Source organism: Pyrus communis, chromosome 11 (assembly GCF_041283825.1).
Source record: "Pyrus communis isolate YQ-2024b chromosome 11, ASM4128382v1, whole genome shotgun sequence".
NCBI lineage: Eukaryota > Viridiplantae > Streptophyta > Magnoliopsida > Rosales > Rosaceae > Pyrus > Pyrus communis.
Window position 1 is genome coordinate 11,164,937 of NC_142575.1, and position 27,999 is coordinate 11,192,935.

A 27,999-nucleotide genomic window follows, 5' to 3' on the forward strand; every position below is an offset into this window, starting at 1 on the left:
AAACATTTGATTAAGATACTCAAACTTGAACTACTTCAGATTAATTGAAATTAATTTACATTTAAATATCTGCTATAAATTTTAAATAATTTCAAGTATATTTAAGTCTAAAAATTTAAACTTTTAAAATCTAAATGTACACCCATGCCAAATGGAAACGTACCAACATTAAATGAAAACGTGCCAACGTGAAACGAAAATGTACCAACCCCGAATTAAAACGTACCCAATTATAAACTATATTAAAATGAATATTCATCTTTTTGGAATGTTTAAAAATATGTTTAATTCATACACAATGCTCTAGATAGTCTTGTTTTTTGGTAGATAAGTCTCTGGAACAACTTTTAGTTGATCGGAGATAAATCCTTATTACTGTAGATAATGCTAAATAATAACGGTAAATCATATAATTTTGAATTTAAAAAAAAGGTTATTATCCGTTGATTAATGACTCTTTCTAGAAAGAAAAAAATAATTAATTAAAGTAATTTAAACTTTTACATTGTTAACAACTCTTTCTATAAAAAAAAATTAATTAAAGTAATTCTTCATTATTAGAACAAAAAGTAATAATGTTTTGAAAACAAACGTACCAGAAATTCAAATGTACAAAAAACTAAATGTACCAAGAATTCAAATGTACCAAGAAACCAAATGGACCAAAAATTCAAATGTACCAAGTAATTAAATGTACTATTATAATCAAACGTACCTAACAACGAGTTTTGTTTCATTCTATTTAATTTACTAAAATAAATATTTTAATAAAAAATAAAAAAATCTTAAATCATCATAATAAGAGATGCATAAAAATAGGAGGAAAAAAGGGAATGCTAACATGAATAGACTTCTAATGAAATAAAATTAAAGTACCAAAATTGTAGGGAAAATGTTTAATCAAATTTGCAAAAGGAATAGATGTTTAGTCTATGACATTTAAAAACGAGGCGTCTAATTCAAAACGTCCCTAAATTTTATTTATAAATTATTCATTTAGTGTTAGAAATGTTACATTTGATATATTTATATTTATGGCTAAATTTTGTATCATATATTGTTATTTTTATTTGGTGCCATTTTAATTTGCAACCTTTTTTTTAAATTGTTTCAATTTTCTATTCAGTTTTAGTTTGTACCCATATATTAATTTCTTTTTGTGTCCATATTTTTTAAACTTTTATTTCTAATCATATTTTTTTGACCTTTTATTTGTACCCATAATTTATTAATAATGTGCCCATTTGTCTTTAAAAATGTACCACTTTGCCACTTTGTTAAAATGTACCCTTTTTTTTTTTTTTGTAAGTACCATCTCTTTTTTTGTGTAAAATGTACCCATTGTTTTATTTATTTTTTATTTTATATATATATATATATATATATATATATATATATGAAATGTACCCATTATATAAAATGTATGACCTTTATTAAAATGTTGTATGTAAGATGTATCGTATAAAAATTACCAATTTTTTGTATGTAAAATGTCATTAATACAAGTGTCACATCCCCGCCCGGGGCGGATCACTTCCCGAGCCCACTCCACCACCGTAGCACGATATTGTCCGCTTTGGGCTTACCATTCCCTCACGGTTTTGTTTTTTGCAACTCACGAGCAACTTCCCAGTGGGTCACCCATCATGGGATTGCTCTAGCCCCCTTCTCGCTTAACTTCGGAGTTCCTACGGAACCCAAAGCCAAAGAGCTCCCAAAAGGCCTCGTGCTAGGTAGGGATGAGAATATACATTTAAGGATCACTCCCTTGGGTGATGTGGGATGTCACAACAAGTAATGACAAATCATGGGTTTTATTTAAGTATATTTTTTAAAAAAATATTTTCAACAAATTATGGATTTTATTCAAAATCTCATTAATATAAATAACTACAAATATCAAATTTTAATTTAAAAATTATTATAACCTACATAGAAATGCATTATTGCATTAATTTCAGAGACTTCAATAAAAAACTGAAAACCAACAATGTTTCAATCAAAGAATGTTGATAAATAGGGATCGCATCAAAAGTTACCCTAGTTTAAAAATTGTCTCAAATATTGTGCAAAAAATATGATGTCATTGATCCAAGCCCATATGTATATAAACACACACACACACACACACACACACATATATATACATATGGCATATAAATCTCAAATTTAAAACCCCCTTATTATATTGCTATTACAAACGGCTACAATAAAAAAGGAATTAAGTACCGACAACTCCCCCCATTTTCAATGTCATTCCAAATTGGTTTCAAACCTTTTAAACATTCCAAATAAATATCCAACCTATTATAAATGTCACATCCATTAAGCTCCAGTATAAGTTAAACTAACTAGAACTTACTTTGTCTCCAAAATAAAAAAAAGGTCATGAAAGTTGCTGAAATGGTATAGACTACCATCATGCGGCTACCATCATCTTCATTGGCCACAAAGAAGAACTACAAGCTGAACAAGTTGGTAGGGATTGAATATAAAGGTAGGGACAGGGTCTCGATGGTCGTAGGTTGAGTTTGGAGGTGGCAAGGACTTGATATTTCCCATCTTTATTTTTTGTTTTCCATTTTATTTGTGAATTTGTTTATTTATTTTTTATTTTTTTCATCTTCATGTCCTTTTTAAGATATTTTTATTATTATTTTAGTGTCCAAGTACGCTAAAAAGTGGGACTCATTGTTGCCACCTGTAGTATTTAACAAAAATTAACTGGGACTTAAAGGATATGACATTTTCAATAAGTTGAGTACTTATTTGAAATGTTTAAAAAGGTTGAGATCAATTTATAATGACACTAAAAGGTTGGGCATATTAGGTACTTAATCCTACAAAAATTCAAACATTTTGATTGAATAAATGGATAAAATAATGTAACAATATATGTTATGTGTACAAATAACCAATGGCAAAAGAATTTGCTCATAGTGTTAAAAAATGGGTACATTTTCCGTATAAAATTTTACAAAATTAATCGGTATATTTTATATATAACAAAGTGGTACATTTATAATGAAGAATTGGTACATTATAGATAAATTATGTGTACAAATAAAAGATTAAAAAAATTATGAGTACAGATGAAATTTTAAAAAGTATGGGCACAAAAAGAATTTAATATATGGGTACAAATTAAAACTAAAAAGAAAACTAGTACAATTTTTTTTTTAAACAATGGTTGCAAATTAAATTGGGTGCAAGCTAAAAATAGAAATATATGATACAAAGTTTAGCCATAAATATAAATATACCAAATGTAACGTTTCTAACGTTAAATGAATATTTGAGAAATACAATTTAATTATGCTGATTTGTGAATATTTTATTATTGAACAATGACGTTAGGACCTTGATAAAAAAATTACAAAAAATAAGATTTTAATTAATGGAATAGAAATAGAGGGATGAGAACCTCATTTCTCTCTAAAAAAACGTTAGAAGATTTGAGGAAAAAAAATGGTTAGAAGGATTAATCAGACTTTAATGCCCTTGATTGAAGCTAAAATTCAAGCGTGGGTGAGAAACTTATAAATCGGTTGTGGCATAACTTGTAAATAATCTGTAAAAATAGTTTACTTGTATTTCTACATGACAATTTATTTGAAATCTCGGGTTTTGTTGGATGTTTAATTATAGGTGGGTTTATGTTTGGAAAATATGGATTGTATGGACCAATATTTAAAGAACCCTTCTTTGATCGGTTGTTAGCAATTTTCCCTGGTAATTTTTTTTTTCTTTCTGCTGGTGGTGAATTTATGTTTTTTTTTCCCAATGAATTAGATGTTCATTGGGTTTTGGTGGTTAGTGCTCATAAATTTGTGGAGGTGTATGTTTGGAGAGAACGTACTGGACATGGTTTTTGATACGTTTAGTTCCTATTCTAGGTTGAATTTAGGGTTTTCGGAGAAGGTTTTCTTAGTAGACCGACTCGTTGTTGTAAGTATGAGTAAATTCCCGCATGTACTAAAACTGTCTAGGGTTGGCTTATTTCTTTCCTTTAGTAACAATTCATTTGCTTCCTGACGAGGGAGAATGGATCCACCAACCCTATTTTTTGTTTTTTCCTTGTGGTGAACCGCTCTGTAGCTTCAATTTAGTTTTATTTTTTCATCCTCTATGATTCTTTTTCTGCACTTTGAAATATAGAGTCTTTGTAAGTTTTGCAGGATGGGCTAAGGGCTTAAAATGGAGATTTTCTACTTCCATTTTGTGTATAAAGGAGTTCATCTTGCGCCCTCTCCAGGTAATCAGTAGCAGTTATCTGGAGCAAGTTGTTGACTCCGTCCGCGTGAAAGTTTTGTTGATTTGTTCAACATAATCTCTGTGTGGGGAAAATCCCATTTCTTCTAATACCGCATCTCTGACTTCCACCATGTTTCAAATGAGAGTGCGCTAAAAAATTCAGTTTGTTGGAGAATAATTCAGAAATAAAAAATAAAAAAAAAACAGAAATAACAGAATTCGAAATTCTAATACTTTATTAACAAAAAAATACTTGCTATACAGAATAAAATACAAAAATAAGTATATGAATTAAAATGGTACTAACTTGATTGCAACAGGTGGAGGCTAGTGCAAAAACTATGTCTTTCAAACAGTATTTCCGTCCCACTCTTGTGCTTATGGTTCTACAACGTCTGCTCGACCAGGATACAACTACCTAATTCTACAACCTGCACTGGATTATAGAATTCTAGCGAATTGCTTTGTATGTTTACTCTCTGGAAAGTTTGTACGGAAGAGGAGGAAGAAAAGATCATCTACGATGGAACTGAGACTCCAGTTATATAGGCTCTTTCATACCTCTTCAAATACCTTTTGGATGTATCTGAAGCTACACAACTCTTTCCAAAGAGTTGTGTCTATTAATCAAAACATTTTTAATTAATTTTAATTAAAAACTTAATTTGAAATTAAAATTAATGATCTGATTAATTTTAATTCTTGGGCCGCAACCTTGTCTTGATTAATTAATATTAATGTTATGTTAATATTATGATATAATCATCAAGCCTAATCCACACAATTAGTGGTCCAAATCTCATTCCTCATTCCAAATGGTCCAACACCTAATCACTAATAAAGGTCACTAACTTAATATAAGGACCTCAAGTTTCCTTGAATTCCCCAACGTGGGACTAAAGGAGCTCAAAAAACTCCAACACAGTTGTCATATTTTTAGGGTTTTAGTTCATCATCAACTAATTCACTAACTTAATTTCCTGTCCTTTTTAAACTAATTCACTTATTTTTTTTGGGTTCAGAGTTAATTACTTACCTATATATGCAGCAAAAGAGATCTATCTGTATATTTCCCTTGTTCGCTATTATCTGCCGTTGCTGGACATGGCATTGTGCGTGCACCAGAGTTGCCAATGAGAATTCATTTACTGCCATTTAGACATCGCCTTGAGATTGATGACGTAGGAATGAAGGAACAAATAAATTAACGACCCTCCCTTTCTTAATTTTCAAAAGAATACTGATTAATTATTTAGTTATGACCTATAAGCTTGAAAAAACCATTATCCAAACTACCAAGCTGTCGATGTGCATGATGTTCCAAATCCAACAACTCACAAATTAAAAAAATCCTTTCCAAAATTCCAACAATTTTTAGCTATTGTTGTTTTGTTTATATTGTACTATAGCTTGGCAATATAATTATCATTTATTTATAAGGGAATATTTTTGCTACCAGCTTCAAGTAATGGTTATATTTACCACCTTATATATTATTATCATATGAGTTTAAGTTTTGAGATCTATATATTAGATACACAGAAATCTATAAAATGATAATAAGTATGCTAATGAGTATTACCGTCACTTGAGAGTGGCAAGAAAAAATACTCCCTATTCATAAAAAGCGTTTACTTCTTCTTTGATATGCTTGTGGGCCTACCTATGAAGGAAGAGAAAACCTAGTAATTGAATTAGTTAATTAATCTAAGTCCTCATCCCTAGACCCAATTTTCTGTTTATGATAAATAGCATCCTGTTATCTACACATTTATTTTACCCACCACACATCTTTGTTAATTGCAGTTATTTGATCTTCTTTAAATCATTAAATCTGATGGTCAAAAATTAAGAGAATGTGTGAAATATAAAAATGAGCATGCAGATAACACCACCTTATGTTGTGTGTATGTGTCTGTGAAGTGTTGTCAACCACAAACTCAATAAATTGTTATCCCTTATTTCTTTGCCTCGTTTGGTTCAAAGTATTGAATAAAGATGGATAATTTTCTAAATTTAAAGTATTTTGAAGGCAGACGAGATTTATTTTTCATTTTGATGAAATTAGACATGAAAAAACCTTCTTTTTTACTTTGGAAATGATGAAAATAAATTTTCTTCTTGACGAATCCAACTTCTACCTCAGACCAACTCCAATGGTGGGCTAAAAGCCAAATTACCCCCCAAAATTTCCCCCCTAACCCACTCCAACCCAAGGGGAAATTTTGGGCTAAATGTTAAATGTTAAACCAATGCCAAATTCCCCCCAAAATTTAGCCTAGAAATCGGAGTGGACTCCACCCAATATTTATCGGAATATAAATTTTTTTAGATTAAAATGTTTATAAAATTAAATTACGATGATCTACATATTTATTTTTTTTTAAAAAAAATTAATTTAACAAAAAAAAAATAGCCTAAGTTCATTCTTTAATAATCACCGGCTAAAATTTTAAGTTAGAACGGTTGGAACAGAAAAACTGTTTCTGGGCTAAAAGCTAAATTTTCCGGGCTAAAAAATTTAGCTTTTAGCCCAACCATTGAAGATGGTCTCAATGCAGGTCATAAAATTTCCATTTCTCGTTTATACCTACTTTAAAAATAGTAAGTTATGTATTTTAATTTAATCTTTTGTAGTAAATTAAAGAGACCCATACTAATAGCCCATTAGATAAGGATGAAAAATGCATTCTTCGAGTAGCATTAAAAACAACCAGAAACTTACAATATACACCCTAGCTGGCAAAACCTGCCAATATACTGCCTGTTGGCCCGTTTGGTTGTGAAACCTATAATATTATATAATATTATACAAATTAAGTACCTAGATTCTGATGGATGCGCCGGCGCAGTTTCGGAGTTGTTAAAAAATAAGATAGCGTACTCTTCGTTATTAAATTGTTAAGTGTGCTGCTAGACATAGTAAACACAGGAGAACAATCTTTTTGTTTTGAGTAAGAATAATGTTGTTCATATCATGTTTTTATATCATATTTCTATATCATCTTAGGTAACATCTAATGTGGACAAACACATCATTTGAAAACTTTGCAAAACCCAAGGAAAGGGAGGAGAAAGACTTTTCGTATACCACAATAATCATTTAATTAACTAGTTTTTGTTAATTATTAGTTTATTAAATAATGAACTAAATTTAAAAATCTGATTAATTCAAATGATTTGGCTGTCCATATCAAATGCCACATAAGGTGGTATAAATATAAATAGCATTACTTTGTAATGTTAGGAAGACTCAATTTGCAAACTAAATGATGTGTCACAAATAGAAATGAACACGTCTATTAACGCTTAATTAATAAACTAATCATCAACTTACATATCTTTTAGTTTCCAAAATTTAGTATTCCTAACATTACTCTTTTGTTTTTATTGCTTGCCTACAATTGATTATGGGAATTGTTATTGGTACTCCAAAATACACTCCAAACTTTCTATATTTAGAAAGAAAAATACACTTGTGAGGAGTGTTGAATGAGATTTTTGGAGTGCTAATAACACTTCCCTTGATTATAAACTACATTAAGGGAGGATGTTGAGAGTTTAAACATGAAACACAGTAAATTAAGAAGAAAAACGCTAATCACCAAGACAATTTATCACTTACAATAATGATCTTTTTGTTAATCACTTGGAATATGAAGTGTGCTGGGAAACCACCCCAAGTTCGTGAACACTCAAGACGCAGGGAATCAAAAACAGAGAGAAAGAGAGAGAAAGAATGTGCTGCTGCTATAGATTATCCCACTGAAGTGCTAGATACTTTTTCAGTATGTAACCCAAGTGTTTGATCCTAGATGACGATCATACTAATTAAACTTACGTGTTTAGTCAGTCATCCAGGCATGCATACGTACGTGAGGCATGACAATCGCAAGCTAATGATTTTGACCATCGCAGTGACTATTACATGGAACTTACCAACGGCTCAAATGCATCCACATATATTTCAACTTCTCCGATATTTAATTAATTATCCAACAAAAAAGTCCTATATGCATCACTATACGAAATGGTCAAAAAGGATGCGACAAAACGAGCGAAATTGAAAAACAAATTAGTTTCACTAGAAGTTCTATAAGCTGGCAAAGAGATTGTCAAGAGTAGTTATATATGTAACTTGAAGGGTTTCGTAAATTTTTTATAGAAAGAGACATCTTTGACTACACCACATTGATATTCCGACAATCGAATCGTCTATCTTTTAGATCTTTTGATGCTACAAAAAATCACTCAAATTTAAAGCTATAAAAGCGATGGATTAAATGAGATGATTATTTTAGTATTTCATTGGAACATCATATTCGTCTATTTTCTTCACTACAATTGGATGATTTTGGATTTGTCCAAACCATCTATATTTTAGTTAATCATACATAGATCATCCTTAAAAAATATGATAAATTGCTAAACCACAAGCCCTTACAAAAATTAAATCTCTGCACCCATTCAACATGCAAGAAATAACCTAGATAGTAGTTGGCATATAGGCTTAGAGCATCTTCTATGGTATAGGTAATTAAAGTAGATAAAATTATACTATAAAGGCTGACGTGGCATGTTGTTTTGCTCAATTGCCTCAATTGAAAATGTTTTTCACTTCAATGGATTAGCAAACCAAGTAGGTAAAATTGTATTTTATTATTTTCTTTCATCTATAACATCTACTTTTAGCTAGTTTTTAGTTTTGTTATTTTCCTCCACATACAATATTTCACAACAAAAAGATATGTGGGATCCGATTTGCCTACTCATGATATTGTAGGTAACATTGTCTACTTCGAAAGAGTAGACAAAATTTGTAAACTCAATTGCCTATACCGTTAGAGTTAATTTTTGCTTACGTGGCTGATCAAAATGGGTTTGGCGATCAATTATCTACACCATGCTCTTAGTAGGCAATTCATGTAAGTAAAAAGATATACTAATAAACTTACGGAACCAAAACATGATTAATTTATAATTTTATATACTTTTCTAACTCTCCAAATCTCTCTGCACAAGGTCTGTCCTAATTTGAGGTTAGCCTCATATGAGGAAGGTCGCCACTGGGGATGATCAGTTGATTCGGTTGAGACCTAATAACTCCAAGTTGACTTCTCTCTCTCTCCCTCTCTCATGACTTAGCCAGCATAAGTAATATTATACTACTGAAAAGCGTGGGTTCTTTCTTCCTTGATCATATGAACCCTATATAATTAATCTCTATATATGCACTACAAGCAGTTTCAACCTTTCCAAGAGAAAGATCTGAAAACCAAAATAAGTAGACAACATTTCAGTCTCACAGGAAGGCAGATTGGAGAAGAAGCAAAACCAAAAGAATGATTTCTGGGGCTCCATCTAATTGTTTCCAAACTATGTTACAACAGCAACAACACCATCTAGGGTTACAAATCTATGAAGATCCTGATCAGGTTTCTTCATTTTCACTCGAACCAAACTCCTCATCATCGTCGGTTCCTGACAATCACTCAACCTCTCTCCTCTGCAACGTCTCAGTCCTAAAAGAAAAGGTTCATCAAGCCAAATCACTAGTCAGCATCCTCATCTCTCCAAATCATCATCAAATTCAACCCCAAGAGTCAGCCACCATCACCCTAGCAAGCATGAGCAATATCATACAAGAAATCATCGTCACGGCTTCTTCTATGATGTTCACATGTCAACAGATGGCCCTTGTTTCCACTACTACTTCAGGTAACCACATCAACAACACTAATACTAGCACCACTACTACTGGTCAAGGTCTTAGTAATCCTTCTGATCATCGTGATCATAATCGCTTATCGGAAACAAACTTTGGTGGCGGTCATGGTAATAAAATTGATCAATCTGGTTTCTATTCTACTCGTGAACACACACTCGATTGGTTTAGCGACAGCTACAATGATTGTACCACGGCAGATACGAGTACTAGGATTGTCAATCAAAGGGGCAACAATGATAAGCATGTGCAAGGCAAGGAATTGCCTGTTTCTTCGAACTACGACATTATTGAGGTAGATGCTTCGGATTTGTTGGCTAAATACACCCATTACTGCCAAGTTTGTGGCAAAGGGTTCAAGCGCGATGCGAATTTGAGAATGCACATGAGGGCTCATGGAGATGAGTACAAGACTATCGTTGCTCTAAGCAACCCCATGAAGAAAACTAACAACAATAATGATAGTGCAGGAGGCATAGATGGAAACATGGCATGTTCGACGAAATTGCCAAGAAAGTATTCGTGTCCGCAAGAAGGGTGTAGGTGGAACCAAAAGCACGCGAAATTCCAGCCTTTGAAATCGATGATTTGTGTGAAGAATCACTACAAGAGGAGCCATTGTCCTAAGATGTATGTGTGCAAGAGGTGCAACAGGAAGCAGTTCTCGGTGTTATCTGATCTACGCACCCATGAGAAGCACTGCGGCGATCTGAGATGGCAGTGTTCATGTGGAACAACATTTTCAAGGAAAGATAAGCTGATGGGGCACGTCGCGTTATTCACCGGGCATACGCCAGTTATGATCACTTCTTTGACAAGGATTGGGAAGGTTGATCAGCAAAGCCATCGATCACAGATGCAAATGGGATGAATATTGAATGGTAAAGCATTAATGGTTTTATTTGTGTTTGATAAGTACATCCTTTATCTTATGTGTCAACAAAAATGTTTAGGAATAATTCGCAGCTTGGTTTGTGAGTTTAGCTTGCATTGTAATTAATTAACCGTACTTAATTATTCTAGCTATGAAACTTTTGATTCAATTTTCAGATAAAAGTGCTTAGGGTTTGAATTGTGTGTTTATTCTTCACTCTAGGAGGTAAATATATAGTTGTACAATATCTCACATAACAGGAAATAAGAATCCAAATTACACAAGGAATAAATTATAGGATTACATTCCTAAACTAAATGGTTGGCTCACGCCAACATTTTCAAGGTAAAATTTTGTACTGATAGTATTAGTCATTAGTTATTAGAATCGGGGAACCTATTTAGTTTGAATTACAATGGAATCCGATCATTATCTAATTCAATATTCTTAATCACATCATTAGGATACAAATAATTTAGAACACACCCATAATTTTGATTTCCTTAATTCATATGATTCAGTTGAGAATTAGAATGCCTTCCTAAATCACGATCAATATTCGCTATAAGATTCTCGAATCATATTGTCGACTATTACCTTCACTTACTCAAGGTTATAGATTTCTCATCACACACGCGCATACATCTATGCACAAGTCAAGGGCCCCAACAATGCATGGAACACTCCCGTGGTGGAGCATGGTCATTCATTTTGCATCAACAAATGGCCAATGACGTATCCACACTCAAATCTAAGGATTGCTTGCATTATTGCAACTCTTAAAGTTTCTTGCTTGATACGTAAGTAGAATTCCATGCAAGAACTCTCGATTGATCCGTTTAGTGAATTCACTATCTATTATGCACCTACACACTTGTCTTATTATCTACACATAAATGACTTGAGACTCATCATTCTCCCAATTAAGCAAACTTAGTGCATATCAGTCCTTCTGAATTATCAATGTCCATTTAATAATCATATGGTTGAGAACAGTTTATGTCATGATAGTTGGATAAAAGAATATCTCTTGAATCTAACTTCTTTAGATCACTTCTTCCTTTATTTATTATCTATGGACTCACTGTTCGGATGTATAACAATTAATGAGATCTTTACCAATGATTTTACATCATTTGTATATCCTAAAAAGTTACATATAATAATTGTTTTTTTACAGAGTACATCTAACAAGCGTAAAGGCTTTTCGAAACGTGTGAATTTCAATCTAAGCACAATATGTTAACCTTTTATCTAAAGACATTTGATAATAATTTTCTAGCATGTTGTTTACATGAACGAACAAAAATTAGTTTTCTCAAAATATTACTTGAACTACTTTCGTGAATTAATTTCTTAGATTATCAATGTCCATTTGGATCGAGGCATGTCACTTGAACCTTGTCAGTGTGTATGTCTAAAACATGCGTGCAAAGCTAACAATCACAAAACTAGTCTCCAAGTCACTTCCCGGTGGCGAGTGAGCTGGCCTTCAATCTTCAAGTTTTCCACACGAGGATCCAACGCCAGGCAATGCTATGGTACTAAATGATATGGACAAGAGGAAGTGCTTAAGAATATCAATGAAAATACGAATTTGGAGTTTATGGAGGAGGAACCATGACTTCTTAATCTTGGGTTTATGGAGGAACTTGACCTCTGAATAATTCACGTTAACAATTCTCTTACATTTTATTCAATAAACCCTGCACCTTTATGTAGGTGTCATGTACGACCGAACATGAAAAATATAAGGAACTTAAGTGACCGTATAGATGAACATAATCCCACCAAATAGCCGCTAATATTAATGCGTAAGAGAAGAAAATAATTGTGCAGAAATCACATATCAAAAAGTAGTTTATATGCGCAGCTTCTGCAGGTTTTATTATAAGAACCATGATGGTAGACCTTTGGTGGCGGGTACACATGTCGATTTTGGATCGGATCATTTTATTCGTTTATGTTAACGGGTGTTATACGACACGATCTGTTAATATATCGAGTATGACACAAACACGAAAAACACGACACGAATGTCAGATCATAAAAATGATATCGTATTGTTACCGGAAAAAAAAATTATATCGTATTAGGCTTTTTATTCCGGCTTGTGCTGCACATGCTACCCAAATATACCTCTCTTGTATTGGTTGCCCTAAAAGCTTTTATATTTACTTTGCTCCTTTAAGTGAAAAAAATAAGGGTGCTAATAGTAACATTTTAAAATTTTTATTGTGCACTTCCCATAAGTGTATTTTTTGTTTTGAATATAAAAAATTTGGAGTGCAAAACAAGATTTTTAGAATGAAAATAATAGTTCTAAGAAATAATCGATAATTAATATTTAATATTGTAAACTTGATATAAGTTCAATTTTGTGAGTCATTATTAGGTTTAGTCTATTTATTGTGTTGTGTTCCTTCATTGATTATTCACATCAACATTTTGCTATTATTAATTTAATGGCGATAAATGTTTCTTTTACTCAATTTTAAAATTAAATATAAGAACTAAATATTGTTTCTCCTTTTCCCCTCCTAATTCGTATCTCAGTTTTATCTTTTACCTCTATCACAAGTTGAATGTGTTAACTAATCTTTGTTGTAGGTACTGTATATGATGTCTATAGTACGGATTTATAAATGTGTGAAAGACTTTGAACTATTTTCATGGATGATACATAGATTAATTTTTATTTATTTTCGTAGACCTCTATTGCATGTTAATGTATTACATCAATATATGATATAAGTATCGTATATGATGACATATAAATTTTCTTTTACCTATATTCCATGAGAGTGGTTAAATTTTCTTTTGAAAATGGGTACACAAAACTACCTCAACTATAAGTCTAACCGCAATCTCATATCTCATGTTTTAAACATTGCAATGTCATATCTCAACTTATGAATTCGTTACAATATCAAATATTCGTTAAGTTTTCTATCAATGTAGCTATTAAGTGCTGACGTGATAGGCAGCAGGCCTACTCACTCATCCAATTGAATTGATAAATTAATAAAATATTAAAAAATTAAGATTTTTTTTGTAACAACAAAATTAAAATAATGAAGAGGGTCCCACCACTAAGCTTAGCAATTCCTTCCCCATCACCACGTGCATTATCCTTCTCCCACACCAGACGCTGCCTTCACCTTCATAAACTCCAGCAAAGTCCTCTTCTTCTCCGGCCACCGGAATTTTCCCCAATGACGATTGATTATTTATGATATTTTTTCTCCTTCTAGGCTCTTCAAATTATGAAGTTTGAAGGCTATGGAGGAGAGAGAGGGGGTGGGCAAGTTGACCAGGCATGGAGGAGAGAGAGGTGTTGGTAGGGTTGGGTGTGAGTTGGTTTGGGTCGGTTTTAAGCCAAAATTGAAACCAAACCAACCTAATCGGTTGGGCCAAAATTGCAAACCGAAATCAACCAAGCTGGATCTAAAGCCGATCAAGTCGGTTAACTGATAGTGGCGAGTTGGTTTGGATCGGTTCTCGGTTTGTGCAAAGACGAAAATACATAACAAATTTCTCTCCAAAAGCTACAGAATATAGCACCAATATGAGTGATTGCTCAAAGGAAATCACAAATGAGGCAGCCCAAGGAGAGCACCAAAGCAGCAGTTGCTGCCTTCTTCAAATGGTCCCCCTATTCTTCTCCAAAGAGACTTGTTTTCATGTGGTGGAAACATGGTAACTTGTAAATAACTAACCATTTAAAATATTACACGTATTAATTATAATTACAAAATAAAATTAGATATATGCGGATTGGTTTGTTTAATCGAACACTAAAAATTTTGAGAATTGATTAAGGTTAGTGCGGTTCGATTTAACTACCGAAAATTAAAAAAACAAAAAAACAAAAAAACAAAACCAAATCAAACCAAGCCGCGGGTGCTGTTCGGGTGGCCTAGTCGGGTTTTTAATTTATTTTTAAAATGCCCAACCCTAGGTGCTGGGGTCGGGTCTGCAATGGCAATAGGCGTGGTGGCTAAAAGCAGTTCCACCCCCAAAGACTTTGCGCCAGCACCCAGCGCATTTATCCACTTAAGTGAACAGTAATATACCATAGTGAACAGTAATAGGCCAAAGCATCTCCACCCCTAAAAAAAATAACCTAGTCCATTTTATTAAAATATTATTATTTTTTGTTATAAAATAATAATTTAATTTTAAATTTCTGACTTCTTCTTCCCTTCTTCTCTCTGGACTCCTTTTTTTTTCTTCTTCTTCTTCTTCCCATTTTTCCCACTTTCTTCCTTAATTTTCCAACTGTGCGGTCAAGCACAGTTTTTCGACGGATGAGGGCTTAAAGTTGCTGACGACGTTGCGGCCACGGAAGCGCTGTGCAGTAACGTCGTAGGCCCTGGCGGCCTTGTCCTCTTCGTTAAAGATACCTAACCAGACGCGCTGGTGCTTCTCGTAAATCTGGGCACCCCAGCATCCATTGGGTTGCGGGACCATGCCTTTGTACTTGGAGGAAGGGAGCTTCCGGGACTCGGCCTTGACGCCGCCAGTGCCGCTACTGCTGCTAAGCTTGGGGTCGAGAATCACGCTGCTGGCGCCGCTGCCCTTCTTCTTCTTCTTTATGGACTCCCTGCTTTTTCTTATTCTCTCTGGACTCCCTGCTTCTTCATCGTCTCCTCGCTGGAGCTCGCCAATGAGGTGCTCCACACCCAGGGAGTCGAATTCAGGTCGAGGAAGGCGTGACTGTATCGCCTGGCGTCATGTAGGCGGGGCAAGGGCTTATCACATTCTGAGCCGGCCTAGAGATCAGCTTGGGCTGGGTGCCAGCCTATCTGCTCGGCTGGAGTGGATTGGCTGGGTGCCTGGCCAATAATTTCGCTGGGTGCTGGCCTAAAGGTTCCCCAGTGGAACTGCTCTAAAGATATTGAAGGTTTCGAGCTTCTTGATTTGCGTGGGTTGTGCAAGAATTTGGTCTCGATCTGCAGGTGAATATCTGCAGCTATCGCTGATGCCGAGAGGTAGGGTGCTGTAGGTCTGGGGCACTGGTTGCAGGAGTTGGTTGTGAAGAGGACCGACGTTCACCAAAACTTGGGCCTAGCTGAAGCATGGGGCTTCGTGATGGTTGCTGTTGAGAAATGACGACGAGATTGATGAAGACGACATTTCTGGAGGGGATGAGCGAAGAGAGAGACATCGTTGGTGGCTGGGCTTCGTGGTTAAGTTGCAGGGGTTGATTTGAAGCTCTGGCAGCGGGAAGGATTGGATAGCTGAGATTTTGAATCCTTGGTTGTAGAGTTTTTTTTTATTTTTTTATTTTTTTAATTTTTTATAGGTTATGAGGTTGCAGGTGAGCATGGCATCAAGGAGAATGCACCGGGGGGGGGGGGGTGATGGGGAAGGAATTGCATCCTCTCCTGAGCTTAGGAGCCTCCTGACCAATGCACAAGGGGCGTTGGATTTTGATCCAACGACTACAAACAAAGAATATCTAAAAGTTATAATAATTGTAGCTATTGGATTAAAATTCAATGGTTCTTGTGCGTTGGTCAGGAGGCTCTTGAGCCCAAGCTAATCCAATGGGGACGGAATTGCTAAGCGTAGTGGTGGGACCCTCTTCATTATTTTGATATTTTGCTACAAAAAAAGGTTCTTAATTTTTTCAATAAATCATGAATTTAATATTTTATTAATTTATCAATCCAGTTGGAAGAGTGAGTAGGCCCGTTGCCTACCACGTCAGCATTTAACAGTCAAATTAATAAAAAATTTAACGGAAGTTTGACATTGTAACAAATTCATAAGTTGAGGTATGACATTGCAATATTTGAAACATAAGGTATGAACTGTGGTTTGACCAAAATAATTTTATGCAAGTTACCCTGTTTAAATATTCTAATTAAATTTTTTCACAAAGCTACAAAGGTGTATATATAAATTTTTTTAATTAAAATTGAAAAATAGGAAAACTGGACTAAATTCAACAACAGTTCAATTTTTGAACCTAGATCAATAAAATGAAATGAAATACGGCAGTGCGTTTTGGGTATGGATTGAATCTTGAATTGTGCATTCTTGAATGGAGGGATCCAGTTCCAGATTCGATTAAAATACAAATTATTTTCACCAAATCGCGCCTTAAAAGCCCCAAACCCGCCAAACCCAAAAATCCCAATTTAAAAATAATTCTGAACAAATTCTACCGCTCAAACAAAACCCGATCTCCACCGTCTATTCTATCCCCGAACATCCAATCGCTCCACGTCACTGATCCGCGCAGCACCAACACAACCAATCAAATCTCATCACCTTCCCCTATATATACAGAATCCCAAATCCAACCCATCTCATTCACTCACAACCTTCGTCTCAGATAGCTCTGTATTTTCCTCCTTTTCTACAAACCCTAGTTTTTTTTTCCGAAAATCTGACACCAATGGCTCCCAAGGCAGAGAAGAAGCCGGCCGAGAAGAAGCCCGCGGAGGAGAAGAAGGCTGAGAAGGCCCCCGCTGAGAAAAAGCCCCGTGCCGAGAAGAATCTCCCCAAGGATGGCGCCGGCGAGAAGAAGAAGAAGAGATCGAAGAAGAGCGTGGAGACCTACAAGATCTACATCTTCAAGGTCCTGAAGCAGGTCCACCCAGACATCGGAATCTCCAGCAAGGCCATGGGGATCATGAACAGCTTTATCAATGACATCTTCGAGAAGCTCGCTCAGGAGTCGTCGCGGCTCGCGAGGTACAACAAGAAGCCGACGATCACTTCACGGGAGATTCAGACGGCGGTGAGGTTGGTGCTCCCTGGTGAGCTCGCCAAGCACGCTGTCTCTGAGGGTACTAAGTCGGTGACCAAGTTTACTAGCTCTTAAGGATTTGGAGGTGTATTTTGGGAAGTGGGTATTTGGGGATGGCGATGGAATTAGGGTTTTTAGGTGTAAAGTTTGAATTTGGGGCTGGGATGTCGAAGGGGTCGGATGTTTAGGGTTTTATGGTATTTTGAAATTTGCTTTTGTTGGAATCGAATTGGAACATCTGCTTGATGATTTCTGGATACAATGGAAGGTTTTATGTTTTGCTAACTTCTGGAAATGTTATTTTTATTTGGCTTAATTTCTTGCATTTGTTTTGCATTTAATTTTGATTATTGTATAAATGATTAGGAATATTAACACAAAGTTATGAGTTGCAGAAATTGAATTGGTTTTGGATACTTAAACACTGATGAGCAGTGAGATGGACGGTGGAGATGGTAGTAGCGATGCATTTGACACTAGTTTTCCAGTGAGATGTACGGTGGAGATTGTACATGAAGTGATGCAAGTTTCCATTGCAGTAAAATTGTACAGATGGAAACAGGACTTGAACTGTTACCCTGGATTTTGACCGTACATGAGATATGGTGATTGAGTGGAGGAGTGGTGGAAAACAACTTACATGGCATGAGCGTTTTGTCATTTTAGAGTTTTTCTTAGAGCGGGGGAGGGTAGAGAGGAGCGTGAAACACGAACAAAATTAACTAAAAATGTGAAAAAATAGACGGCTGTGACTATAGTGGCACATATAGCTACGATTTACTCTACTTAGTAATTAAAAAACTATTGCTACAATTGCGTACACAATGTACAGTTCAAATCTGTGTGCATCGTGTATTTATTTTTACACAAATACCTATATTTGTTATCCCTATCCTACATTTAATTTTTGACTAAACAGAAATGCACGATACTAGTATCTAAGGCCTCGCCGTCTTCTCTCCCCGAGTCTAGCTATCTCCCTCTCGGTGTGACGATGGTTTACAAGACAAGAGAGAGTATGGATGTGCAATTGCAGATGTGTTGATATGGTTGACGACGACAATGGTTTTTGTAGCGAGCAACTTAGGGTTTTATTGTGAAAAAGGTGAGTCGGTGATTGGGAATCGGAAGGCTGTACAAGTATCTTGGTGTATTCTTTTATTCTAATAGGAAATATAAGATAATAATTGGATTAGATGGCTTTGGGTTTTTGGTTCGGGACCATTGCGCCCATCTATAATGGTCTGGACAATTCTATTCAAAGGTGAAACAAGGAATACAAGCCCAACCTTGCATTTTATTAATGAAAAAGGCCCAAAAAAAAATTACAGGCTTAGAAAATGACACAAAGTGTCTATTATTTTACATATTTTCTTACACATATTTTTCTTTTAAAAAAACTAACATATTATTCAATGTTTATTCACATATTATGTAGTAAGTTGAATTAATTTATATGATGTATAATAAAATTACTTAAATCCGTCTAAGCCGCCTAATTAGCATCTAGCGTTTTTTTAGAACCTTGGCTCGATCATAATCTGCAACTCTAATCAATGTCAGCGTGTACATAATCTACAAACACGAAATTCTTTTCGAGTTCATGCAAAGCGTAAGCCAAGCCAGCACTCAGAAGCGCAAAACCTGCCAAAATGATCCGTAGCTGCAGATCCGAAGGAATCCCGGTTGATGCACAGAAAACAACGGTTGCCCCAACTAGCAGCTTCTGCCATGTCTGGAATGCTGTATAAGCTTTCTTACACGAGGAGCATTTGAGGGTGTGCTGCTCGAATCTATCCAGCATCTGCATAACAAATTGAAAATAGAAACCCGGAATCCATAATCTAGTTTTCATTTCGAGAAATGAATGAACTGCTTATGTGTTTATTTTCTCTGAGTGGGAGAAAGGCTCCTCACCTGACGTTTTGATAAAACCATTGACGGTAAGGGTTGTTGGTCACAAGTACCAAACCACTCGGGTTGGCTGTTGCCATGCCGCCTCAGCCAGTTTCGAAATGCCAAGACAAGACGATCTGCTTGTGTCGGAGTAAATGTGATTTTTGTGTACTGCTGATTAACATCACCAGATTCATCCTTGGATTTGGCATGAAAGACCTTCTCTTGGCCCTGAAGGACAATCATGTCTCCGTCATACACCTTATTTGAAGTCCAATGCTCTTGCCATCTAGGAACCACCTGAAACAATTACATGTTGAAAAATAATGGAAAACCAAGGTTGTAAGGATATAAACTTTGAAGAAGGAAAAAAATAAAAGACAAACATGAACTTTAAGCCTCTTATGAACGTTGTGTTTCAGATTGGTTCAGTGTTATTAAGCTAAAAAATCAGTAGAAGCAAAGAATGAAAGCAAGCAAGATCAATATATTTCACACAAATCAAAGTTAAGAGTCTTTGGAAGCTCATTCAAAAGTGATATTGTTTCTTATAGCTTATATGGCATCCGATGCTGGGATTGGTGTTCACCAATAGGAAAAGTTAAACCCTTCTTCTATGGTTTTATAACTTCAAACCCTTCTTCTATGGTTTTGTAACTTCAAACCCTTCTTCTATGGTTTTGTAACTTCAAACCCTTCTTCTATGATTTTATAACTAATCACACACAACTTATTTCATGGAACGAGTGTTCGTCAATCAGAAAAGCTAAACACCAAGTGCCCGAAGGAGAAACTTCACATATCCTCTCAGAATTTGGAAATATTGTCCGAACCCAACTTATAATGAGAAAAAGAAATTTACTTAAACACGAGAGATTCCAATTTCCACCAATAAGGATCAACTTGCTGGACAAGATGTGCTGGTTCACCTAAGATGTTGTTATGAAGTACAAAGTACGAAATAAGATAACCACAAATTTCTTACCTGCCACCAAGCAGGCCCTGGCATGCTAAACTGGAAGAAATTTCGAGCACTACATACAATAGAGCGAGTCTTTCCAGGTGCCATTGGAACGTTGAAGGAGCAAATCCATATAACCCATTTTTGATCTCCAACTACTGGAAGCTTTGTGTCAATCTCTATTCTGGGTACAAGAAAAGGAAACCAAGTATGTTTAGTTTTAGAAGCACGTAATTAATTACAATAGGACCAGATAAAATATATTAAGGATGGAGTTTTCATGGTTATGTATGTTGTACAAATAAAGGACTAGAGAATGCCTCTAGGACATGCCATATTGCTCTCAAATGATATGAGGATCCTTTGTAAATTTTGTAGAACTGACAAATATTTCTTCAATGAGGAAGATTGACGTTTAAGCGTCACATTTTCTTGGAAGTTTCTCTGTTTGATTTTGGTTTGGAAGTATTCTTACAAAACCAAACTAAGAAACAGCTCAAGATTCCTAGCCGACAAACATTAGACTTTACTAATGTTGTAGCCCTACATCAATTACATATGAAGAAATCAAGGAGTTGAGGACATGTAAGTCCAGAACAAACATAATTCATATCTACAATGTTGTATCGTTTACTGCTTATACAAGAATGATGAACTTACTTATTCAAATAATAGCAAGGCGCTATAAACTCAGCAGTAATTCGTGGGTTGCCATCATTTGCTCCAGAAAAACCCCAAGGACCACTATCCTCCAGTTTAAATGGCAAAGGTTTGGCTCTATCTCTCCTTCCAGTGACCTATTAAATGATTTCACCATTAAGCAAAATGGAAATTTCTATCTATCATGAAAGTGTACTTAAATTTCCAAGTTTCAAAGGAAAAATCAAAATGCGTGCAAAATCAAACTAATGACTCAGAGCCTCGGACTGATATGCAGAAAAGTTCATAAAACATAGAACAGGCACAAATGCGTATAAGAAACTTTGGAACATTTATCCTCTTAGAATATGCTCATTTTACTAGAATTCACCATTACGATTCTAACTGCACGCCTTTAACTGCTCAAAGAACGTACCAAGAGATTTGCTTGAATACCAAAAAATGAAAGAGACTCCAGGTTTAGATCCAGTCATATACCTTGTGATGAGCGAAGTCAATGTGGGAAGGATCAGAGACATTTTCCATAAGGGTATCATAGCCATAGAACAGATCACGCTGGATTGTCACTGACGAAAACTCAGGTTTGCTAAATTCATCTGGCAGCCTAAACATTAAAAAATTACCATCATCAAAAGATCATTAAATTATTCAGAACATAACAATTAACAACTACCCATATTAAACAGCCAAAAAAACACTTCAAGCACAGTATTCAACAATCCTAATCACAATATTTATAAATTAAAGACAACAATCCTAATCACTATATTTATAAATTAAAGATTCGCAAAAGCGATATAAAATGAATCAATTACATGGGAGGCTTGGTGGCATTAGCTCTTTCCCAACCATTCTCATCCGGCCAAACAAAGAGCAGGCCTTGAGACACCAGCGTAGGAAACCTCGTAGCACATGCTCTTGGAGACCGAACAGCACGAGCTTCAGGACCTTCAGATGAAGCCTGAGGAATCGTAACACATGATCCACACCCGTCAAATGACCATCCATGGTATGAACATTGCAAGTTTCCGCCTTCATCAATCCGTCCTTCCTGCAAAATCAAAATAACTCAATCGAAAACCATGAACCCTGTTCCTCACTTAATCATCCAAAACTTTAAACGCAATTGGATGCTACATTTCATGAAGCTTATTTGATCACTGGCAATGCCTAAACCCAATGGTACTAATTTTAGTAAACCTAATAATTTAATGCAATGACCAAATTGAAACACGAGTCAAAGTTCAGCCACTAATGCGTTTGTTGCACCGGACTGTCTCGGACTAGACTAGCTTTAGGGACTAAGTTGGACTGGCTTAGACTAGACTAAGCTGGACTAGCTTAGTGAAACGTTTGATGCAGTGTCGGACTAAGAAGTAGGATAATGAAAATAGTACTGTCACATATAAGAACTACGAATCAAGAAGCAAATGTACATATCCGAAGTAATCACTTCCTGTTTCTAATTATTAAAGTAAAGAGAACAATCCAGATATCTGAACTAGTCAAACCTAAACCTGTAAGATGATAACAAAGAAATTTACAAATTGTTAAAAGAATAAAGAGAACAATCTATAGCAATTCCCTATACAAAATATAAATGTAGAAAACTCATACTCACATATATACTCATTGCCACCGATTCGAGTCGTTGAGAACCAAACTCAACATTCTCAATATGAAACAAGTATGACACCATTGAAGGGCAGTTGTTAATTGTTATTAAACCAAGAAGAACAAAACAATTCACGTAATTTCAGAAAACAACGGTGCCCGACGCTGTAATTGGCGTTTCCGCCCAAACCCTCGCATAACCGATTCATGTTTTCCGCCTTACCCCCGCCTTATCCCATTTAACGAAAAATTGTTACTTTCTTTTTCCTCTGGCAAATTTAACGACATACAAATGAATATATGCTCTGCAACAAAGAACATCATAATTTCTAATAAATTTAATTAATTATACTAATGACTATTTGAGCTGCTTAAACAAATTTATGGTAAGAAATGGTACAATTTTAATTCAAAGAAATGAAAGAAAAAAAAATCTGAACTTGTAACGAAAAAACAATGCAAATAAATTGCAAAAAAAAAAAAATCAAAACAAAATACAAAATCCCAATTAGCAGAGAAACAACACAGAGAGAGAGGGAGAGAGAGAGATTTATGAGGACTTAGTTTACAACAGAGTGAGTGTGAGGTAAGGGACGATGAAGATTTCAGAGTTCGAGAGTTTTGAGAGGTTGAGAGAAGCGGCGGCGCCTCTAACAAGTAGACAAGGAAGAAGATAAGGAAGAGGAAAGTGGTCGGAGACATACGAGGACGCGACGGCGGTCGGTGGGATGGTCCGGCGAGGTCGTCGAGCAGGACGAGGACGAGGAATGGCGGGAGTTGGTGGGTGACGCCGGATTGGGCGAGAAGGATGAGGACGAGAGAGAGGAAGGTCTTAGCAATCCTCAGGAATTCGGGGGGTCTCGCTAAGAACTTTTAGCGAGGCCTTCAGTCGGAGCGAGTGAAATTTAATCCCATTAAACAGTCCTTCCCAGTAACAGACACTGGTTTAGACTAATTCTCAGTCTAGTCCAGTGAGACTTAGTACAGCCAAACAAACACACCAAAGCTCCAATTCCATCGTTATGTAAATAGTAAGATATTTGTTTTATAAAATTAATAATTCAAACAAATAAAATTTTTCATCATATATCATTTATATAAATACATGTAGTATATCACCGTATTTCCGTTATAATTAAAATTTCTCTTCTTCAACAGCAATCCCAAAGACCAATCATGAGATTGGAGGGTTTTTCCTCCAAAATCTCAGCAACCAAACACAAGCAAGAAACTTACAGATAGGGGGGCGAGGCGATGAGGACATCTGTCATCGAAAGCGACCCACGATTCACCATCGTACCAGATAACAAGGTCTCGACCCAGAAGCTGGAATGGGCTCGGCAACCGAGGGTCCAAATCTTCAATCAAGGAAACTGGGTACCAATGATCCCTCCAATTGAACTTGCTCGTCGATGTCGCGTCTTCAATCTCGTCCTCAGCTCCGTAATCTTCCCCGTCCGGTTCCCTCTGCCCTTCTGGGTCAGCGGTTTGTGGCGGCGGCGATGCAGGCGCAGCTACTCTCAGAGGAGGTAGATTTTTCGCTCTGCCTGGTAAATTACTATTTGGGTTTTTGGTGGAGATCAAGAAAGGGGTTGTCTTGAGAGATTTGGCGGGTGGCGATGATAAGGTGAAGATTGTAGGAGATGCAAAGGAAGATAGAGAAAATGCCATGATAGTGTGAAGATTGTAGGGATGCCTTGAGAGATTTAGTGGGTTTGATTCTCACACTTCAGTTCTCTGAATTTCTGCTAAAAAGTAGAGAGAGAGAAAGAGAGGAGTTTGCGTGCAAGTTTGAAATGGGTTCCTGTCATCCTGACTTCCTGTTTGTCTGTGCCTGGAGGTAGAGCTAGAGAGTTCCAGTTTTAGCTCCGCGGAGAACGGTAATTTCCGGGGGAAAATTATGTGCGAGATGCATTGTAATTTGTGACTGGCAAGATCTCATTGGTTAGGTTTTGTTTGGTGTTGACGGTGCCTGCCATGAGAAAAAAAATTCACGATCTACTGATTCGGACTTCAGACCATAAGACAAGCACGTGAGTTAAAAAAATCAAGATTAATTAACAGTTAGATGTCATGCACTGAAGCACAATAGAATTTTCGCTTTATAGGTATGAGAAACAATATTAAGATAATGAAATTAACAGATGTTCCGATCGACACGATAACGAATTGAGTCATTATCGAGTAATCTGATAAACATATGTTAAGATAACGGTTTAGTTCAGATATACATTTAGGTAACACGATACACGATAAGTAAAATATTAATTTAATACTTTTATAATCCTTAAAAAATACTATAATAATTATATATATATTAATTTAGCAAATTTATACCCCTAAAAACTATTATAATTATATATATGTGTGTGTATAAAATTAAATTTAAAAAATTGGAGACCATTGGATTGGCTGAGATTTAATCTCAGCCGTCCATTGTGCATTAGGTTGGAAGCTATCCTTCTCTTCTCTCTCATTCACTCTGATCTCTCCAGTCCAGACTTACTCCCGCGCCGTCTCCTTAATCCGCATCTTTCTCGCATCTTCCTCCTTTCACTTCATTTAACTCGACTCTGGTAACCACAAGAAAACCACACACAGGCAAGCATACGCTAAAGTTATGAATTTTGTATTTTTGGGTATTCTGTGGTTTTTTTCAAAAAACTATTGATTTGGGGGGTTTTCGTTAAAATTAAAACTAATGGTTGGGGATTTTCTGGGTTTGGGGTTTCTGGGGTTTTCTGATTTTGGAGATTCTGGGTTGGGGCATGTTTGCAAACATTCAAAAAACCTAGCGATCAAGTAAGCGTGCTTCGCATTGGCTTCGCAAGCTTGAAAATCACAAAAGGACGAGGCAGAAATAGAATCAAACATTGGAATTTGGGAGTATAGATGTAGACTGTAGTTATGTAAATTAATTTTATTATGTCATGCCATTTAGTCGTATTGTAAGTCGTAAGGTGAGATTCATTACTTGATGTCATATATATATATATTGGCGATATGTTATCAGGGGACTGGGGAGGTTAGAATTCAGGTGGCCTATGAGGCAGGCAATGATAGAGTAGTGACACCCCACCTATTTTTGTTTTGCTGTAGTAGATGCAATGTCTTAATTATTTGTCCCAAGTATTGGCAATTGGCAGGCAGGTCCTTTTTTTTATTATGAACGTCGCGAGTTCATTTGTATCTATCTTTCATTTGGGGTCTATTTACTTGAAGTTAATAAGTGAGGTCTATATTTGTTTTCCAGATTTGGAGATTTGGAACAAGCAAAGCAATTAAGCAAGGCTGCAACCTGCAAGTGCAAGGTATTTTTAATTGAATTGTGAATTTGAAAGTAAATTTGAATTGGATTGTGATTTGTGTATATGTGAATTGGATTTTGAAATTGAATTGGATATGTGAATTTGAAATGGATATAGATAGGTGAAATTGAATTGGATATGTAAAATTGAAATGAATATGTGAAATTGAAATTGAAATGGATATGTGAATTTGAATGGATATGGATATGTGAAATTGAAATTGAAATGGATATGTGAATTTGAAATGCATATGGTATGAAATTGGTATGAGCAAGATTTTACAGTTTTGTTTTTCTTTCTTGAAGCAATGGATGCTGTAGAGCAAGATTTTACGAACCTTAGTGATGGAGGGTCAGTGAAAGTTACAATGGGAATACAACTTGATCATGGAAGTGAAAATACAGAAGATACAAATACAAGTCCGGCAAAGAAAAATGTTAGAGTGATCAAATTAGGTAAGCGACACTAAGGTCTCCTGTTTGGAAAACTTTCAATAAATTGACTACTATTTTTCGTAAAAGTCATGCTCAATGTAAAGATTGTAAGAAACTGGTAATAGATGACAGTCATCATGGGACGAGTAATATGAATAGACATTTGAAAACATGCCTTAGACCAACTGGTGGATTATTGTCGGTGTCTGAATTATGTTCCCAAAACTTTGATCATGTGGTATTATGTGGCTTATTGGTATAAGCCATTATCAATCATAATCTTCATTTTAGTTTTTCTGAATATGGGGGAATTAGGGCTTTGTTTGCATATATATATATATATATATATATATATATATATATATATATATATATATATATATATATCCTGATATTAAGTTATCGTGTAGAAATACAATTAAAGCATGTGTGTTGAGGATGTTCAAAAATGAAAAACAAAGGCTTCATAATTTGTTAGGCTTAGTTGAAGGTAGAATTTGTTTGACATCAGACTTATGGACCTCGCAATGCACTGATGGGTATCTTGCTCTAACTGCTCACTTTGTAGACAAAGATTGGAAATTGCATAAAAGAATTTTAAGTTTTTATCACATGCCTTCTCCGAATACTGGTGTTGCATTATCTGAGAAAATTAATGCATTAGTGACTGAGTGGGGGATTGAGAAGAAGTTATTTTCTATTACCTTGGATAATGCTTCTTCAAACATTTCTTTTGTTAGCATTTTAAAGAATCAATTGAATCTTAGAAGTCTTCTTGTGGTGAATGGTGACTTCTTTCATGTGCGTTGTTGTACTCATGTTTTGAATTTGATAGTCCAAGATGAACTTAAAGAAATTGATTCTTCGGTGATAAAGATTTGTGAATGCATCAAGTATATAAAGGGCTCTGAGGCTAGGAAACTAAAGTTTTATGAATGTGTTAGACAAGTAGGGATATTGGATAGTAGGAGAGGTTTAAGACAAAATGTCCCTACTAGATGGAACTCAACCTATATTATGCTAGATAGTGCAATTTTCTATCGATATGCTTTGATTCATTTAGGGTTGAGTGATTCCAATTTTAGTAGTTGTCCTTCTTCTAAAGAGGCATAAAATAATGAAAATTTCCAAGTTTTTGGGATACTTTTATGAGGTTATGTGCTTATTCTTTGGGACAAAGTACCCCACATCAAATTTGTTATTCCCTAAGGTGTTCATAATCCAACTTCAAATTAAGGCAACCATGGATAACTCCGAAAGTTTTATGAATAAGATGGGGACTTACATGTACATGAAGTTTGAGAAATATTGGTCAGAGTATAGTTTGATTTTGGCAATTGCAATCATCTTAGACCCTCGTTATAAATTGCATTTTGTGGATTGAGCTTACACAAAGCTTCATGGCGTGAATTCAATCGAATTTACAAAGGTTAATGGCAAATTGAATGTTCTTTTCAGTGCCTAATCATCAAACAGAATATGGAGATGTTCTCTTCGAGGTAACCTTAGT

At 35.4% G+C, this 27,999-nt stretch overlaps 3 protein-coding genes and 1 pseudogene across 3 annotated transcripts; 3 read left to right on the forward strand and 1 right to left on the reverse strand.

The window, feature by feature from the left end:
- The first annotated feature begins 9,503 nt into the window (after nt 1-9,503).
- LOC137741436 (protein SENSITIVE TO PROTON RHIZOTOXICITY 2-like) lies at nt 9,504-10,979 on the forward strand. The gene has a single exon (XM_068481153.2). It carries the CDS (start codon nt 9,597-9,599, stop codon nt 10,848-10,850), a length of 1,254 nt encoding a protein of 417 aa, XP_068337254.2. The 5' UTR covers nt 9,504-9,596; the 3' UTR covers nt 10,851-10,979.
- A 6,181-nt stretch (nt 10,980-17,160) lies between these two features.
- LOC137742198 (histone H2B.1) lies at nt 17,161-17,932 on the forward strand. Its single transcript, XM_068481989.2, has one exon. It carries the CDS (start codon nt 17,263-17,265, stop codon nt 17,689-17,691), a length of 429 nt encoding a protein of 142 aa, XP_068338090.2. The 5' UTR covers nt 17,161-17,262; the 3' UTR covers nt 17,692-17,932.
- Nucleotides 17,933-18,893: 961 nt separating this feature from the next.
- Nucleotides 18,894-24,822, reverse strand: ACD1 (Pheophorbide a oxygenase family protein with Rieske 2Fe-2S domain-containing protein). Its single transcript, XM_068483538.2, has 7 exons — nt 23,984-24,822; nt 21,949-22,184; nt 21,611-21,737; nt 21,134-21,270; nt 20,498-20,657; nt 19,534-19,812; nt 18,894-19,420 (listed from the first exon to the last, which is right to left on the reverse strand). Exons 1-7 carry the CDS (start codon nt 24,416-24,418, stop codon nt 19,166-19,168), a joined length of 1,629 nt encoding a protein of 542 aa, XP_068339639.2. The 5' UTR covers nt 24,419-24,822; the 3' UTR covers nt 18,894-19,165.
- A 2,279-nt stretch (nt 24,823-27,101) lies between these two features.
- Nucleotides 27,102-27,954, forward strand: LOC148692891 (zinc finger BED domain-containing protein RICESLEEPER 2-like; annotated as a pseudogene).
- Nucleotides 27,955-27,999: the final 45 nt, after the last annotated feature.

Bases quoted from the DNA above. Each gene is read 5' to 3' on its own strand.
- ACD1 (XM_068483538.2), bottom strand. From the start codon at position 24,418: ATGGCATTTTCTCTATCTTCCTTTGCATCTCCTACAATCTTCACCTTA. The intron at 21,271-21,610 runs GTATATGACTGG...ATCATTTAATAG, and splicing joins TTGACTTCGCTCATCACAAG to GTCACTGGAAGGAGAGATAG. The intron at 19,421-19,533 runs GTGAGGAGCCTT...TTTGTTATGCAG, and splicing joins TGGTTTTATCAAAACGTCAG to ATGCTGGATAGATTCGAGCA.
- LOC137741436 (XM_068481153.2), top strand. From the start codon at position 9,597: ATGATTTCTGGGGCTCCATCTAATTGTTTCCAAACTATGTTACAACAG.
- LOC137742198 (XM_068481989.2), top strand. From the start codon at position 17,263: ATGGCTCCCAAGGCAGAGAAGAAGCCGGCCGAGAAGAAGCCCGCGGAG.